The 17,153-nt window shown below is 38.7% G+C and overlaps 1 protein-coding gene across 1 annotated transcript in view; it reads right to left on the reverse strand.

The window, feature by feature from the left end:
* Positions 1–17,153, reverse strand: part of col11a1b (collagen, type XI, alpha 1b) — a 79,906-nt gene that overhangs the window by 17,669 nt on the left and 45,084 nt on the right. Inside the window, exons 33-46 of the mRNA XM_085253669.1 lie at positions 16,989–17,033; positions 16,663–16,716; positions 16,215–16,259; positions 15,785–15,838; positions 15,595–15,648; positions 14,741–14,794; positions 14,371–14,478; positions 13,732–13,821; positions 9,690–9,743; positions 6,188–6,295; positions 5,990–6,097; positions 4,838–4,891; positions 4,290–4,343; positions 458–565 (exon numbers count right to left, since the gene is read on the reverse strand). Of these exons, the coding sequence (XP_085109795.1) occupies positions 458–565; positions 4,290–4,343; positions 4,838–4,891; positions 5,990–6,097; positions 6,188–6,295; positions 9,690–9,743; positions 13,732–13,821; positions 14,371–14,478; positions 14,741–14,794; positions 15,595–15,648; positions 15,785–15,838; positions 16,215–16,259; positions 16,663–16,716; positions 16,989–17,033 (990 nt within the window). The remainder of the gene's footprint in view (positions 1–457; positions 566–4,289; positions 4,344–4,837; positions 4,892–5,989; positions 6,098–6,187; positions 6,296–9,689; positions 9,744–13,731; positions 13,822–14,370; positions 14,479–14,740; positions 14,795–15,594; positions 15,649–15,784; positions 15,839–16,214; positions 16,260–16,662; positions 16,717–16,988; positions 17,034–17,153) is intronic.

Consider the following 17,153-nt stretch of genomic DNA (forward strand, 5'->3'; position numbering starts at 1 on the left):
GGGAGCGGTTTACTGCATGATAATAATGTAGCCTGAGTGGAAAAACCAATGGCAGTCTCTCCTCCACCACTAATGTTGCGGCAAAATGCCAAATGCAAAAATGTTCACAATGGTGATGGATTTTTTAGCACAGTCTATGCTAAGAAAAGTCCTTGAAGGGGAAAAAGCATTATTTGCCCAGGAGCAATACAAAGTGCTATTAGGAGTCAAGGCTGCATTAATAAATTATGCTTTGTTTTGATGTAATGTAAATGATGTAAGGAGAGATGAAATGTTGTCGGTTTTAGGGGTGTGGAGGAAGTCATTCTGCTCTGGATGGCTTTGACAAGGGAAAGAAATGAACATACCTATGAGGCACTGTTCAACGTGACCTGGTTGTCATGCGTTTAGAGAACGAGAGTTAGACAGTCAAAATATAGATATAAAAGTTTCAGATTTCCTCAGATTTTGGGAATACCTGCAGTCCAATGGGTCCGGGTAAACCTGGGAATCCTCTTGGTCCTTCATCTCCTTTCTGGCCAAACATACCCTGCTGTCCTCTCGGTCCAGCTTCACCATCACTGCCCTGTTAGAGGTTAAAGTGCAAGACATGCAAACACCTTTACTCTCACTCCCACTGACCAAGTGCAATTCTACAATCATTAACTGGGATTTTTTTCCTCATTCTTCTAATCAATTTCATGGTTACAGAGTATATCCAAGCTCAGACGGGAGATGGTGGGTCGATACGCACATTCAATCACAGATTAGGATGGACAGTTACAGTACTTGAATGGTTTTTTGAAGGACATTTTACTGCAGTTTTATCAATCCATCAATGCTGAGAACCAACATATTGTTCCCCAGGGTTCTTGGAGTGATTAGAATGCACCCATGACAGGTCAACGGTCTATCTCACTTCACTCACAGACTATTTAAAATGCACAGTCAACCAACATGTGGAAGTTTGATTGTTTGGTTTTTCAGAGGACTGTGTGAGGAGGAAAATTAAACTTGCGACAGGAATGGACCAGAGAGAGACAACAGTTCTAAACACTGATACATTGTGCTGCTCGTCTACCAGGGGAGCAGCCATCCTACCAAAGCTTCTCATCAGGGAATGCAGGATGGAGTACAGTATAGCCAAAGGGTTATGGTAAACAGCGTATGTGAAAGATGCTGACTTCATCTCTGAAGCCAGAGGTGCACAGAGCTACGGAGGATGGAAATAAGAGACTGTGGGGAAAGAGTGAAGTGCTGACAGACTGGGAGTTTTCAGTTCAAACGCATGTCAGCACTTGAAAGTGCTTGAGGAGCTCTTACTGAGCCCTGGGACATGTAGGACGCTTCAGGCTATGGTACTGAATGCAGAACAGTTTAGAAGGAAATATTAGGTGATTACAAGGAGGTGGACTAAAGTTAAAGTGACTTCAAGAAAAAAAAAAGTCACAAATCTAACTGTTTGAACATCTCCTTGGGGAGACTAGAAAAGAATTGTGTCTCTATGTCGAGTGCTTGACCTCAACTGCTACATAATTTGTTATTCATTGTAACACTGCATGCACAGCCTGCAACCTCCGTATATGTGTTGGCACCATCCGTGCCCTTGAATCAGAGCAATAGAGGCTTTTGCTGGAAGAAACTATCCGGACCTGCCAAAACAGATAGAAAACGCAATAACAGCTCACCATCTAAGTATGAAGCTTACTTCTTGTGTCACGTGAAAACAGTCCAACACTGGTGAATTTCTTATGTCAATTCATCATAAGCAATGAAACAAATGGCAATTTTTGGGTACAATTGTACTTAATACAAGTATAAAAACAAGTATAAACCTTTACTGAATACTATATTATGTTGAAACTCTCCACTTTTCCTTCCAGTTAAACAGAAAAACTGGGCTGTAAAAATAAAAAAGGTCTGCAGAGACACTTTAAGTACTGTCCATCTTTTACCTTGGATTGACCTTCATCTAGTCTTAATTAATTAGTATATAAATAAAGTTTTATTTGAAGTGTAATTTATGAAAAGAAATGCAAAAGCTAACTATGAACTGTAACAGTATGTTTAGCATAACTTACATACTGCTCTCTGCTCTCTGAATTAAAGATCTCAGTCAGAAACAACTTGAAATTTTCAGTTCACACTGAAGTCCTAATTAGAAAAATGCTTTGGTAGGACTTTAATCAGCACAAGTCGGTGCATAATTACGTGCTCTAAAACTGCTAGCTGAGAGCATTTATATTTTTAAGACTCCGTACTAATTTTTGCATGGATCTGTTTAAATGTAAAAAGTGTAGCTGGTGCAATTGAATGAGATATGATTCAGCATAGTTACTTGTGGTTGTGCTTAGATCTGCAGGCACCAAACGCATGCTCGGGGAGGTGTAATTTATGACATACCTGAAATGGATCTCGCAAAATTTATGTTTAGATTGTTCATGAAATAAATCTAAGTGGCTCTTGTGGGGTTTTTGTTTTCCTTACATTATGTTAGAAATAAGCTTTTTCATATCTTAAAAATGTGTTGTCCTCTCAAAAGTGACATTTCCAAGATTGCTCTTGTCAACTTCATTTTTTTGTCTTCTTATAAGCCGCTGCTAAACAAGAGCACATTTGTAGGACAGGATGTTCACCACATCCTGATGAAGATCAATACTGCTTTGCCATAGACTGTTTCATTACGAATGCTTGACCTCAGTTGCATCTTGAAGACAACAGCACCAGTGACTGAGCTGCTGTAAATCTTGTTAAGCCTTAGCAGAGAAGGAAATTGGATCGTTCATTTTGCCAGCATACACAAGCATTTTTCCAGGATTGAAAAGTGGGGTACATAGTGTAGCCACAAGTGATAACAGCATTCAGACATGCAATAATAAAAACAGAGCAGACGATGTTAAAACTACACAGCACGAGTCAGGACTCAGTTATGAAGATATGAATACACATGAGCAGACTGACTCACCAGGACAAACAACTGTTAAATAATTTGTTATGCAGCTCGGGAGCACTACCTGCTCACGGCAATCCGTCTCACTAGGTCTATTCTAGCCCCCACAGAGCCCTGCAGATGCTGGATTTGTGCTAGAATGGTTGTTAAGGCCTGATAATTTACAGCAATGAGCTGTTAGTTGCCCTCGGGCCATCAGCTATTGTAGAAACAGGACTTTCCCTGTTGTGTTAATGAGATGGAAGAGTAGAGGATGTTCTGCACCGTACAAGGCAGTATTCTCAGCTAGGTCTGGTGCCATAGAACTCAATATAAGGAAATGACTGGTGCACTGACTGGCACATTATTGCTGTGTGCAAGCCTGTTTTGTAAACGCAAGGTCACAAGCGTAATGCTTTGCATGAGTTTCCAGGATAACAAATACCAAATTTGTAATTGCATTTTAATTGATGGGGGATAAAAGCTGTCTTTTATGAAAAAGTCCTTTTGGTACCCCGATTCTAATACAGGACTAAAAGTTGTAATTAAAAGGAAATTTGTGCAGCATTACAATGATAAAAGGATGGGGAATATTAAAATGAACAGGGACTGCAGCCAAAGGTTTTTGGACTGCAGAGGCAAGAGTAAAAAAAATAATAGTGCTTGCATAATATGGCCCTGACCTGCCTGAACAGTTGTTAATTTCTGTCCATCTGGGAAATGAAATATTGTTTATTAAACCAAGGGTCTCCAAGCAAGCACAATTATGACTCAAGTGTCCAGTTTTTAAATATATCTAAACACTTAAACAACCCATTTAACTGATTATCATACAATCGGCAAGAAATGGTTAAGCAAAAACCTGCATAGAGTAACTTTTGCTCATATCAGAGTGTTGCTGATGATGAATCAATAAAAAGGTGTCGTCCTTCAAAACGAGACACGATTCAATGGCACGTCATTATTGGACTGCAGGTCTGGAGATAACAAGTTTCAGCCGGCAGCCTTTTGGTCTTATTACACCCTCCCTGTCTTCATGGGGGCTTGTTTTGAAAAAAAAAGTTTTTAAAATCTGATTTCCCATTTCACCGTTCTTACCCAGAAGCCAGTATGGTAATGAAGAGATGACATTAAGAAGACAGCACTTACTTCTGTAGGCATCACAAATGATGGTAAGAAAGTCTTTAAAAATTCACGAAAGGTGAAATAAAGGTTGGAAAGTTTTGTGAAAACAGAAAGCAATATTCGGAGTGGATTTTAGTACAGTATAAATGGGTATTCGTGTAACTTTTAATGTTTTAGGATTACATTCTTATCGGTGTATGAAAATACTTCAGAGAATAAACTTTGACATTAGATGGTCAGAGGATGAGATACTCACAGCTGGACCAGGAGCTCCAACTACACCCTGGAGACCAGTTGGGCCTGGTGGACCCTACAAACAGGAGGAAGCTGATTATTAAGATGTACATGATAGACACGCCATCTGAATCGAGCAATGAAATATAGGGCAGTTGCCTGCTAAACCTGATCTCCATCACACACTGTCTACCTGGAATAATGACATTTGAAAAATCTAATTCAATCTGGAATGTATTTGACGTGATGCGTGTGAGGACAAACAAAAGTCAACTGAAAAAATACAAGCGTTTAAGATGAGGACAGAACACGCTGCAATTCTTATTACAAACTAAGTAACCATTTTGTAAACATAGCAGCACTTCAGCTAGTATTTTATATGCTGCAGACTTTTTAGGGCAAAATAAGAAACATTTTCTAGCAATCTATTCCTTTTGTTCTACTCAATTCAGTGGTGAAATCAGCATCTTTGGTTATTTAACATGAATTGTAATAAAACTCACTGATTTGAATGAATCTGTGACATAAAACTTCATTAAAAGAGAGCGAGAGGGAAAGAAAAAGACTCACAAGTTCACCCTTGTCTCCTTTACTTCCTTTCTGTCCAGGTCCACCAACTTCTCCCTGCAGTGTAACAAGCACATACAGACAAAGCAGAGCTCAAATCTCTCTCCTCCATGTTTAGTCAAAGTCTAATATCTTAAAGTGTCACCTTTACCATGATTAGGCAGTAAATATTTCTCAAGAGAATCTAATTTGATTGGCCCACAAAGACCTTGGGTGAGTGTTTGTAATTAATTGATTGGCTCCCTGTCTAACCCCATTGGCTCTATGATTGACAAAATGCTGTGGCAGAAGACGTGACTGGGATTGAAGAGGGTGTCATGGTTACAAATGTAAAAATGCAAATTTCTGGTTCAGTGTATCAAGTGTGGATGTGGGATTTGCTGGCCTCAGGGTACACAGGATGTGTAAACAACTGGCTATTTCAGTACATGGATTTGTTTGTCTATTTGCATTTAAGAAGATTTCTAAAGCCGTTAGTGTGTGCTTATTTTGTTTACTTAATGTAAGATTCTATCGGGAGTAATTGCTGTCATAACAAGCTTGTGGTTAAGTATAGTTAAAAAAAATAAATAAATGAATAAATATAGTCCTGTGAACAGATTTAATAGCTTGTAGCACCTTTAGCAGGAATAACTTCAAATATTCATTTTCTGTATGACTTTATCAGTCTCTCACATTGTTTTGGAGGAACTGTGTCTCTGTTTTCTTTACAAACTTGCTTCAGTTCACTGATTTTTGTGAGCATTCATTTATGCACAGTTTTCTTAAGGTTACATTTCAGGCTGAGGTCTGGACTTTGACTGTGCCACTGTAACAATTTGATTTTTTCCCTTTTTCAGCCATTCTGTGGAGATTTTCTGCTGTGCTTGGCATCATTGCCCTGCTGCATGACCCACTTTTGGCCAAGTTTTAGCTGTCGGACAGCTGGCCTCACATTGATACAAGAATACTTTAGAATAAAGAGGAGTTCATAGTTGAAGCTGACAGCTCTCTTTGAGGTTATAAAAAGATAGTTTTTTTTTTCATTTCTCTGTTTTTATCTTTAACCAAGAACTTAAAAGCTTTTGTTTTTAACAAACAAAACATTATAACTCCCTGTAGCAAATATAAAGATCAATCAACTCTAGGTTTTAAGGTATTAAAACTTTGCTCCACCTTGTCACCATCTTCACCAGGAGGACCCTGTGGACCAGCTGGACCAGGAAGACCAATAGGACCTTGAATGCCATCACGGCCAGCAGGACCCATGGGACCTTTCTCTCCCTAAAACATAATTTGCACAATATTGTAAAATCTTGATATATTGAACTTAAATAGGTATTTCACCAAGTAAAATTGAGAAAAAAAACTCACAGGACCCCCTTTTTCTCCAGCAGGGCCAGGTGGTCCTTGAGGACCATTGCGTCCTGTGGGACCAATGGGACCTCCGGAGCCAGCAGGACCTCTCTCTCCAGGAGAACCCTGTAAACAAACACTCATCAGTCACTGCTGTCTTACTCAAAAATGCAATTTGCTACAGTAAAGCTAAGAAACAGTTGAGCAAAAAGCAAGTGTGTTTTGTCCAGACTTAAGCTTAAAAGGGTAAATTGATTTGAAAGTCTGCCTAGAAAGAAAATTCTGGTATTTTAAACTTCAAGGCACATTTTCATGTCTAAAGTATCAAAGAGAGCAATACTTGAAATCTGTCTCTTATTAAGCAAAAAACACAATACTTTTGACTGGATTGGCTGCATATAAGACATGTTTAGACTGTTCTCTAAAAGCAGAATGTAAGGGACTCCTTCAGAGTCAGGAATCAGAAATATTGTAAGAGGCTAATTGCTATAGAAAGACAATGGTATAAACCCGAGTGATAGTTTGAGAGAGCTGTCTAAATAAGACAGTTAGAGTTCTGTTATAGAGTTAGAGAGCAAAAAGAAATCTTACGTGTGTTATGTGAGATAGATAGATATTAAAAATGTTAAATCACAGTTCATGTTTGTGCGTGGTTGGCAATATACTGATTCCCAATATATTTTAAGGTTTTCACTTGTGTCTACTTGTGGATGGACAAATGGATGGAAACATTCCTATCTGACAACCCTGGGACTAGTAGACCACTATGACCCTTTTGACTGAAATGATTACTACCTGTCAAACAGGCGAAAAAAGTAAAATAAAAAAACTCCAACAAAAACACATTTGGTTCTAAGAATAAAGAGACCCTTTGTAGACAGAGTAGAGATAATATTATTAGCTAAAGCTATTTTGTTGACGTGGCATCAGTATATGCGACATGCATGACATGCATGACGTGCATGACAGGATAATGTCAAAAAGCAATCTCAGACACTTAGAATAACAATCTCAGCCTGCTGGACTCCTCTGTCAGATTACGTTACAGCCATTTCACAGTTGCCGGTTATATTATTGTCGCTTTCTGTCCCTATTACGAGACCCACAAATGACAAAAAAAGAGTCAAGACATTTAAACGCCATGTTTTTTTTTAACTGGATTAGCTCTAGCCTGTTAGTTTACTTTAAAGAAATTTTGAAGGAATAGGATTCCTGGAGAATATTGTCACGATAATGTGAAGAAGATTTGAATGAAAAACATCACAAACATAAAAGCCTATTATCTGTGCACATACAACAACTAAGTTTTCCCTCAAGACGATGGTAGCATTTGCAGTCTGGTGCAAATATTTAAGTTTTTATTTCATTGTTAGAAGTACTAACCACAGTAACTAACCGCAGCATTACTATAAGCTGTGACATGCTAGAAATATAGCCATTAACTGATAACCATTCTAAAATTACACTGACCCTGCTGACAGCCTCAAAGCTTACCTATGAAGGGAGCCACTGATGAACACTCTTATCTATTTAATAGGCCGGAGCTGCTTTCCCCAGCCAAGGCCTTTTGGAAGGTCTCACCATTTTCCCCACATCAGCATGCCTTATTACCCTGCTCTTCACTATTCCCAGGTGGGTGCTCATCACTGTGTAGGTACCCCAAATCACATGAACTGCCACTACATTGTTGATCACGAGGTCTTTTTGGCATTCCCTTACCCAGGGAAGGTCTGGGTAGAGCCGCTTTCAAATAAAATTAAATGTGCATGTGTACAGGCCAAAGCTTCGGACTGATTCACACGAAAAACACACACTCTGATTCAGCTGCTGATGTGAGATGCCACCTGGCACTCATATGCCTGGCCCGTTTCATGATAGACATTGCTGGTGACACACTCCAAGCTCCAAACTGTCATCCACAGCCTGCCAACTTGGCCACGATGACACACATGCACAAACAAGCACACACACATTCCTTTGACTCAAATAACTTTATACTTTTTCAGTCCATTTCCCGCCCTTTCATTTCACCCATGTTTTTCTCGTAAAGTTTGTGACTTGTCGCATTCATCCTTTCTTTTTTTCCTGTGCTATTCTTTCCTGATCAGTCTCTTTCAAACACACAGACGAGAAAAGAAACGCACACACGGAACTCACACACGTTCCCACAGAACAACAGCAGCTCAAACTCTGGCAGGAAATCGATGAAGGAAAATATCACATCTCTTGTGTGCGTGGGCATTGCACACTGGACTCCTTTTAAGGAGTTTTTTTGAAATCTACCAAAACACTCTATCACACGTTTCCATCCAATGGCTTGCTTTCAAGCCAATTTAAGAAAACTATCTCATTTCGCTGTGGAAATGGTTTCACTCCTTCAGAGAACGCCCCTCTTCTCACTTTCATCATCTTTTCATCAGTGCTCTGCATATCCGCTGTCATCTAATCTGGTGTTGCTCTGTCGCTGGTGAGCAGGGGCAATTATCGGGAGCCCACGTTTAACGCTTGAACAAAATGTCAGCCAGTTCAAAGCAGCCTGTCAGTCAGCTTTCTGTACAAAATCACCGCTGGAGCTCCTGAGGCTTTTCATTGCATATATCGCAAACTGAGGGGCTTAGAGACAAAGGCAGAGTAAAAGTGCCCTACTTTTTTTTTAGATTACCCACCCAATTTTGCTTCTTTTCAGGGCCACAAAGTATGTATGAGCAAGTGCGATGACATTCCTGCTATAGTGTATATGATTCTTTACTGTGATCGATGCTGAATGAAAAAAAATGAGTTCATTACAGAAAGATAAACTTTGTTTCTTTTCTTGGAATTGTCATTTGAGTGAAAACTGTGCAACGGCAGTTGCTATAGCAACGAATAAGTATTAGAGGGAGACATTTGTGACCAATCGAGTAACAGGGATGAATTGCTGTTCGATTAAGCAATTAGGCAATGGTTAGATCATTATTCAAGCAAAGGTGTTGGACAAAACACTATAAATCAAGCAGAGTTTTTTTTCTCAAATTGTGGTACAGAGATTTATATGCTACATAAATTTAAAAAATTATTATTTTTATACTGAACAATAAACACCAGTCTGAGGCGTGAAATGCAGTGAGAAGAAAGAACAGCATTAGCAAAGACATATATACTCTATAGCGTAACTTAGGACAGAGACTTTTTACCATCCAGTTTATGACAAAAGAAGTAGCTTTACTTCTTTCTTAGCCATAAAATAAACTAAACAAAGAAAACAGAAATTAAAAATGCCATTTGGCCCTGAATATTGAATTGAATTCATATTGAATATGTACTTCATCATTTAAGCAATGATGTCACAGAATTCGATCGTACCACCCCACTTGGTTCTACCACCCTCCACACTGCAGCTTATATAGCACGTGCTGCTGGATGACCAAAGTACGGAGCTGTGCACAGCATGTGTGACTCCATTCTCCAATAGCACCAGCTACTTTTCGCTACAATCTCTGTAGCAAGAGAGATGAGGTAACCATAGTAACAGGCTACTTACGATGGGGCCAGGGGGACCCTGAGGCCCTTCTCCTCCCTTTAAGCCACCTGGACCCTGAAAGCAGAGGACAGGAGAGGGTTAGATCTCACTCACTGCAGGCTGCCACTCAATGCTATTCAAAGAGCAGTAATCACAGCTGTCAAATGGGCCTCTGAACATTACTGTGTGGATGTATGCATGTAAGTAGATACGCATGCTTGAACTGTGTATGAGCACACACATAAGGAGGGCTTGGCTCTAGAAAATCATAGCATAACTGGCAATTAGGAGAAAAATTGAATCATAAATAATCAAGTAAGGATGAAACAACTATTTACTAATTCAGTATCTGTTTGTACATTTTAGTTATGGGATGCTTTGATTGAATTGACTACCAAATAGTAGCCAGTTTTGGCTAATTGTGCATGTTTTTAATCCTCAATTTTAGAGTCTTTTAAAGGTTTTCTTTCAAAAAGCTTTAATAAAGCAAATGAATACCCGTGAAAAAACAAAACTTAATGACACTCAGTAAAAGTGGTATGAAACTTCAATCAGAAAGGGCATTTTCAGCCTGGTGGTAATTTACATCCTGTTAATGATTATTTGGAAGGAGTAACAGTTAGTGAGGAGATTTGCCTGAAATCCATGCTAAAAAAAGGAACTGATTAAATTAATTCATTATAGCACGAAACTTTTACTTAAGTTCAGTTCTCCACCAGAGAAAATGTATCTCTTAGTTAATAATTCGTGATACAGCTTCTTCTGTAGGCATATTTACATTATTAATATAACAGGAATAATTTCAAGAAGCATCAGAGAAAATGAAAAAGAGAAAAAAAAAAAAACGAGGCCAAGGTGGGCTACAAGTTCAGGTATAGTCCATTTATCTCTGGCATTTTGTCATCTCTTCAAGATCTTGGTCCTTGAATGTCAAATCCTGTGCTTAATCACAGCGCCAGGAGGCTGAGACTGCTTATGGAAAACACAGTTCACCAGAGGCTGTAAAGACTTTCATTATAATAACTAATTTACAAGCTTCAACAGAGCCAGGGGGTGCAGAGGCTGCCAAGCAGGCTCTCCACTTCCACATTTCACCACAGTGCATTAGAAGACTGGAAGGATCTTTCTTTGCTGGACAGACAAAAAGTTATTTATTGGCTCATATATCGTCACTATGCCTTTCTTTAAGACTGAGCGATGTGATGAAGAGTGTGTGTGTGTGTGTGTGTGTGTCTCTATGCCCATAAAAAAAGAAAAATAAACTGTGTGTGCTCAGTGGCAATATGTATATTTGTATGTGTGTGCGTGTGTGTGGTGTGTGTCTGTCTACACTTACTCTGCAAAAGGAAAAAGATTTAAACTCTTTTTCTCAAACTGATCTTTCTGAGTTAATTTCAGTCATTTCAAAGAGGTCCTACCAATAACGAATGTTTCAGTCTTAAAAATGATCAACCTATCTCTAATGTACCAGAGGCCTTCAAGCTGGCAATACTTAAACCGTTACTTAAACAGCTATCGCTTCACCCAGCTGTCTTAGGTAATTATAGGCCAGTCTCCAACCTTCCTTTTATCTCAAAAATTCTTGAAAAACTAGCTGTAAAACAGTATGTGAAGGTTACATATGATCTTTTTATGGCCTCCTACAGTGGACACATCTCAGTGCTTGTCCTGCTAGACCTCAGTGCACCATTCAGCATTGTTGACCATAACATTTTAGAGCATTAGAGCATCCTGTAGGTATTAAAGGTACTGCACTGCAGTGGTTTGAATCATATCTATCTAATAGGCTCCAATTTATTCATATAAATGGAGAGTCCTCTTTACACGCTGAGGTTAATTTTGGAGTTCCACAGGGTTATGTGCTAGAACCAATTGTGTTTACATTTAACATGCTTCTCTTAGGCATCAGAAGGTATAGCATAATTTTTCCCTACTATGCAGGTGACACACAACTTTATCTTCCTATTAAGCCAGATAACACACACCAATTAGGTAAACTTGGAATTTCTTACAGACATAAAGACCTGGATTACCTCTAATTTTATGTTTCTAAATTCAGATAAAATTGAGGTCATTGTACTCTGTCCAAAAAGTCTTACAAATATGGCATCTAACCAGATGCTTACTCTGGATGGCATTATCTTTGAATCTTGTAACATTGTGAGGAACTTTGGAGTCGTTTTTGATAAGAATATGTCCTTCAATGTGCATATTAAATAAATATGTAGGATTGCTTTTTTCCATATTGTACAATATTGAGAAATGATATGTCATGTCTCAGAATGACGCTGAAAAACTAGTTCATGCATTTATTACTTCTAGGCTGGACTGCTGTAATTCATTATTATTAGGATGTCCTAAAAAAAAAAAAAAAAACTTCCTGAAAAGCCTTGAGTTTATCTGTGGCAGGAGTACTGACAGGGACTAGAAAGAGAGAGCATATTTCTCCTATATTGGCTTCCCTTAACTGGCTCCCTATTAAATCCAGAATCAAATTTAAAATCCTGCTCCTCAAATAAAAGGTTTTGAATAATCAGGCCCCATTTTATCTTAATGACTTTATAGTACCGCATCACCCCATTAGAGCACTACACTTTCAGACTGCAGTCTTACTTGGGGTTCCTAGAGTATTTAAAAGTATAATGGGAGGCAAAGCTTTCAGCTTTCAGGCCCCTCTTCTGTGAAACCAGCTTCCATTTAGGATTCAAGAGACAGACACCCTCTCTATTTTTAATATTAGGCTTCAAACTTTCCTTTTTGATAAATCATATAGTTAGCGTTGGATCAGGTAACCCTGAATCCTTCCTTATGTGCTCTAATAGGTGTAGGTTGCTGGGGGATTCCCATGATGCACTGGGTGTTTCTTCTTCAGTCACCTTTTTGACTCACTATGCATTTATACACCTCTCTGCATTTAATTATTAGTTATTATTAATCTCTGGCTCTCTTCCACAGCATGCCTTTCTCCTGTCTTCCTCCCCTCACTTCCAACCAGTCGCGGATGATGCCGCCCCTCCCTGAGCCTGGTTCTTCCGGAGGTTTCTTCCTGTTAAAAGGGAGTTTTTTCTTCCCACTGATGCTTACTAATAGGGGGTCATATGATTGCTGGGGTTTTCTCTGTTTTCTGTGTATTATTGTAGGATCTTTACCTTACAATATAAAGTGCCTTGAGGCAACTGTTGATGTGGTTTAACACTATATAAATAAAACTGAACTGAATTGAAGATTTATGCTTTTATTTTCACTAATACAAGAAGTGCACATATCCATGTGTGTCTGTTTCTGTGTGTGGATGAAATCACTTTGACAGAGTGGGAGGTTGTGTGAGTTTTTTTTTCACACAGTATATGTGTACTCTCATTATAAAAGGAAAGCCATTCCTTAGCACACATGGGACAAACATAACGGCTGCAATAAGTCTGAGCAGTGCTGTCATGCGCTCTCTTAATGGTCAGCCTTGAAATGAGCTTCAACCACAGTTCCTCAAGTTGATCCTCAGTCAGCATCCTCCCTGACCTTGAACTTTTTCTCACTCACACCCACTCTTATTGAGAATTAATTCAGGTTATGCAGAAGGCTAGAGTGCATGAGATGCAGTCAGTAAGTTGTGGGTTTGAATCAGAATCAAAGGGATCTGACTCATTCTTCGATAGAAAACTAAACACGAATTCCTTATAAGCTCCACTAGTGCAATTCTAAATGAGGAAATTCATGCCTACGACATGCAGCATAGTGCTGATTAGAGGGACATTCTTTATGTCATAGCCACATTGGAAAAAAACAAAACATATTTTTAAAATTGCTGACACCAGTAATGATAAAATATATCAATCTGTGTATTACTGAATCCTCTCAGTTCTATGAAAGCCCATTCTGTAACGTTCAGTCAGGTCCACTGCCAAGTGTGACATTTGGTTTAACAGCAGGTTGTTAGCCTGGTAATTGGAGTTTGGAGCTAAATTCAGCTGGGTGGATGCTCAGGATGTGGGATGGCACAGTTTCATGTGGACATGTTAAGTATGTTTGCGTTAATGTATTAATCTGTGGGAGGTCTCTGTGTTACCATGGCCCCTGGAAGACCTCTTGCACCTTGGAAACCTCTCAGGCCAGCAGGTCCTGGCTTGCCGCTAGGACCCTGAAGACCTGGATCACCCTACAGAGGGAAAGAGAATAAGTCAGTTAACTGACATTGGGTAATCATGAAAGGCAGAGTTCCTTTATGTGAAAACAAAGAAGAGCTCAATCTGTGAGAATGACAGAAAAAAAAAGATTGATCTCGTGATAACAGCTAAAATTATACGTAATTATGCGGGAACAATAGCAAGTGATTAAAATGTAATGGCAAAAAAAGAAAATGTAGGCCAGTAAACATAGAGCTATCCAAAGAATAATTAAGACTAGCACAGACTGGATATTGAACAACCCCCCCACCCCAAAAAAAGAAACATGTGGTTGTTAAATAGTTTTATCAGTGTATTTCAGTTTACCTACACACTATTATACCAATATATGTCGGTTACAAAGCTGTTAAACTGGGGTGAAAAAAGCATGTTAAGAACAAAAATGAATTCTGTAAGTTGCTAAAAGAACAATAATTTTAAATAACACTAAAGTAGACAGATGCACTGTTTAACAAGGCTTTCTGTATAATCAAAGAAGTTTTGACCTATATTTATTTGAATTTGAATGCATGGTCATTTACCTTTCCACCCTCTTTTCCAGCAGCTCCAGGTAGACCTTGTTCACCAGGTGGACCAGGAGAGCCAGGGTGTCCTCGCTCTCCACTTGGTCCTGTCTCTCCAGTTGGTCCCTTTCAAGGACAAACACAACACATTAAGGTTAATCAACTATAAAATGTATGTAAAATATAATTCCTATAATTCCAGGGTCTTCATAGTAACTCCAAATTGATAATCAGCAACACCATCTAATGCATTCTAATTACTATTTTTAGGATAAGCTATTATTACTGATATATACCTAGATTTCTGTAATCCATAACTCCTAAACTAGAGACACAGAATATATGTGCACAACAGAGGAGGTAATGATGACATTCGCTGAATATCTACCTGTGGTCCAACCACTCCTCCAGGCCCCGGAGGTCCAGTCTTCCCTTGGAAGCCCTGAGGAAGATGTCAGAGATATCAAAGATATTACTGGACAAATTTTAATATTTGATTTACTGACATCTTTGTGTTGTACAATAGGTAAACATTAGGTCATAAAGAAAGTCAGTTTTAACTACACTACACTGTAATGTATAGTTAAGCTGACAAAATATTTCTCACACCCTAAATCTGGCACCTGCAGGTATAAGCAAGTTAAATCTTGACTTTTTCAAACCTTTTTAATACCACTGTAAAAGTGCTTGCATAGTAATACTTAAAGTACTATTCAGTGAAGGCTAAAAAAAAACACACATAGACAGTCACTTGCTTTTTCAGTATGAAGTGCCTGTAAAACCTGTGCAGTAAACAAGATCCAAGTTTGGTTGTTCTTTCTTCAGAAGCAGAAGAAGTCCTTATGCATACAAAATGTAATGCTTAAAAATATCAGAGGTGCTGACTCTCATAATACAGCAAATTATGGAGATGTAAACACAAAACCAATTAGACAACATAGGACTGTATACCACTAAAGAAGCAAGAAAAGATAATGAGTGGACTTCAGCATTACAGATGCTGCACTTAATCAGCTCGTTGTCATGCCAATATCCTATTTCTGCTACTCCTAGCGATGTTACTTGTTTACCTTTTGTAAAAAAACATTTAAAAAAGTATTCATTAAAAGTAAAAAGACCCCAATCTTTACTTCAACATCATTGAAATACACTAACTGTAGCTATTTGAGAGGCTGAAAGACGCAATACGTGACTTCACAACATCACAACACAAGGTGTTAATGTACAAAACTACCCACTAACCGTTTCTCCCCGCTGTCCAGGATGACCAGGTAGCCCGTCTTTCCCTGGTGGGCCCTGGAGTTGAACAGGTGGATAGTTCATAAGAATCAAGATATCAGGTGTGTATTAATATTTGAAAAGCTTGCATGAAAAGCATCAACATGGTTGTGGATGGTGCCAGCTCACTGACAGCTTGACAGCAGCTACTTACATTAGGTCCTTTGGGTCCAGGGAAACCGACAGGTCCCTGTGGTCCTTGAGGTCCCTGAAATGAAAAGAAAATAAATCAAGCAGTCAGAATAGCGAATGACAACCACAACATGTAAATGGAATATAATTAGATTCACACTGAGAAACCTAGCTGTTTCACTGTTGCTGTTAAGAAATAAATAGCACTGCCTCGTTCATTATGAATTTGCTGGCTTTTTGTGACACAAATTAAGTTACACAAATAAGTATAAGGTTGCTCATTTAAAATTAACTAGCCGAAGGATTTAAAATCTAAGCGCTTCACTGAAATTACAAAAAGTTACAATTTACTCTGAGTTCAAGTTTAAGTTCAATCCACCTGATATACTTTTGGTGTCACAGAGTCTGTGTGCAAAACAAGAGTGGCTGATCAAACAAAATCTAATACTAACCCGCTCCCCTGGCAGGCCGGGAGGTCCATCATTGCCTGAGTTGCCCTGAGGAGATAGACAGGGTACAGAGCAATTTTGTGAACTTCATCAACACAAGTAGTGTGAAATATGAATCAAATTCATGCAAATCATTGATACTGAGGTTACACATCAAGTCAAGGTGTGCATGCATGCACATTTATTTACCAAAGGGGAACTATGTTTTATAATGTTGATACACTATAATTTTATATTTAGGTAGCTCTATATTTATGTAAGACTTTCAACAGACACACATACAGTACTATGTATAATAACTTATGTATAATACGTGAGCACAGTAACATGTATTTCACATAGCAGCTGTACCAAACTACTGATTTTAATCATGCCCCATTCAAAAACATAAACATAAAGAGATATTTTATATCAGGCAAACTGCCTTTAAAAACCTGAAATGGGCACTTACCTTAGCACCCGGCTTTCCTGTTGGTCCTCTAGCACCACGGCCACCGCGTGGACCCTAAATTCATTAAATATATTTACAGAAATAATAAGTTCAGTTTTAGAAAGCGTAAAACAATAAGAAGCAAATCCTAAGAATAATTTTATTTAAGGGCAATTGCCATCCCTGCCCCTCTCTAAAATTCTCTACCTACTGCATATCTTTTTCAGAAAACAAAAAACACATAAACCCCATAGACAGCCCTTTAAAGGATGAGATTTTCATTTAAACACAATACATCATTTATGTGGAGAGCTCAGGCTGAGCTGGCAGACAGATGAATTGCCTACCGTTGGGCCACGTTGCCCTCTAGGGCCAGATTTGCCAGCAATTCCCTGAAAACAGAAAAACAAAAGTTTTGATTTAGGACAAAAACCATGCATCACCTAATTTAATACTTCTTAATATCCTGTTTGGGAAGTTTTAGCTGAGCCATCATCAGACAGAAGCAACTG

The sequence above is a fragment of the Mchenga conophoros genome, linkage group LG18 (genome assembly GCF_057382185.1).
Source record: "Mchenga conophoros isolate Kocher_MC1m ecotype Shallow Benthic linkage group LG18, M_conophoros_male_GT1.1, whole genome shotgun sequence".
NCBI lineage: Eukaryota > Metazoa > Chordata > Actinopteri > Cichliformes > Cichlidae > Mchenga > Mchenga conophoros.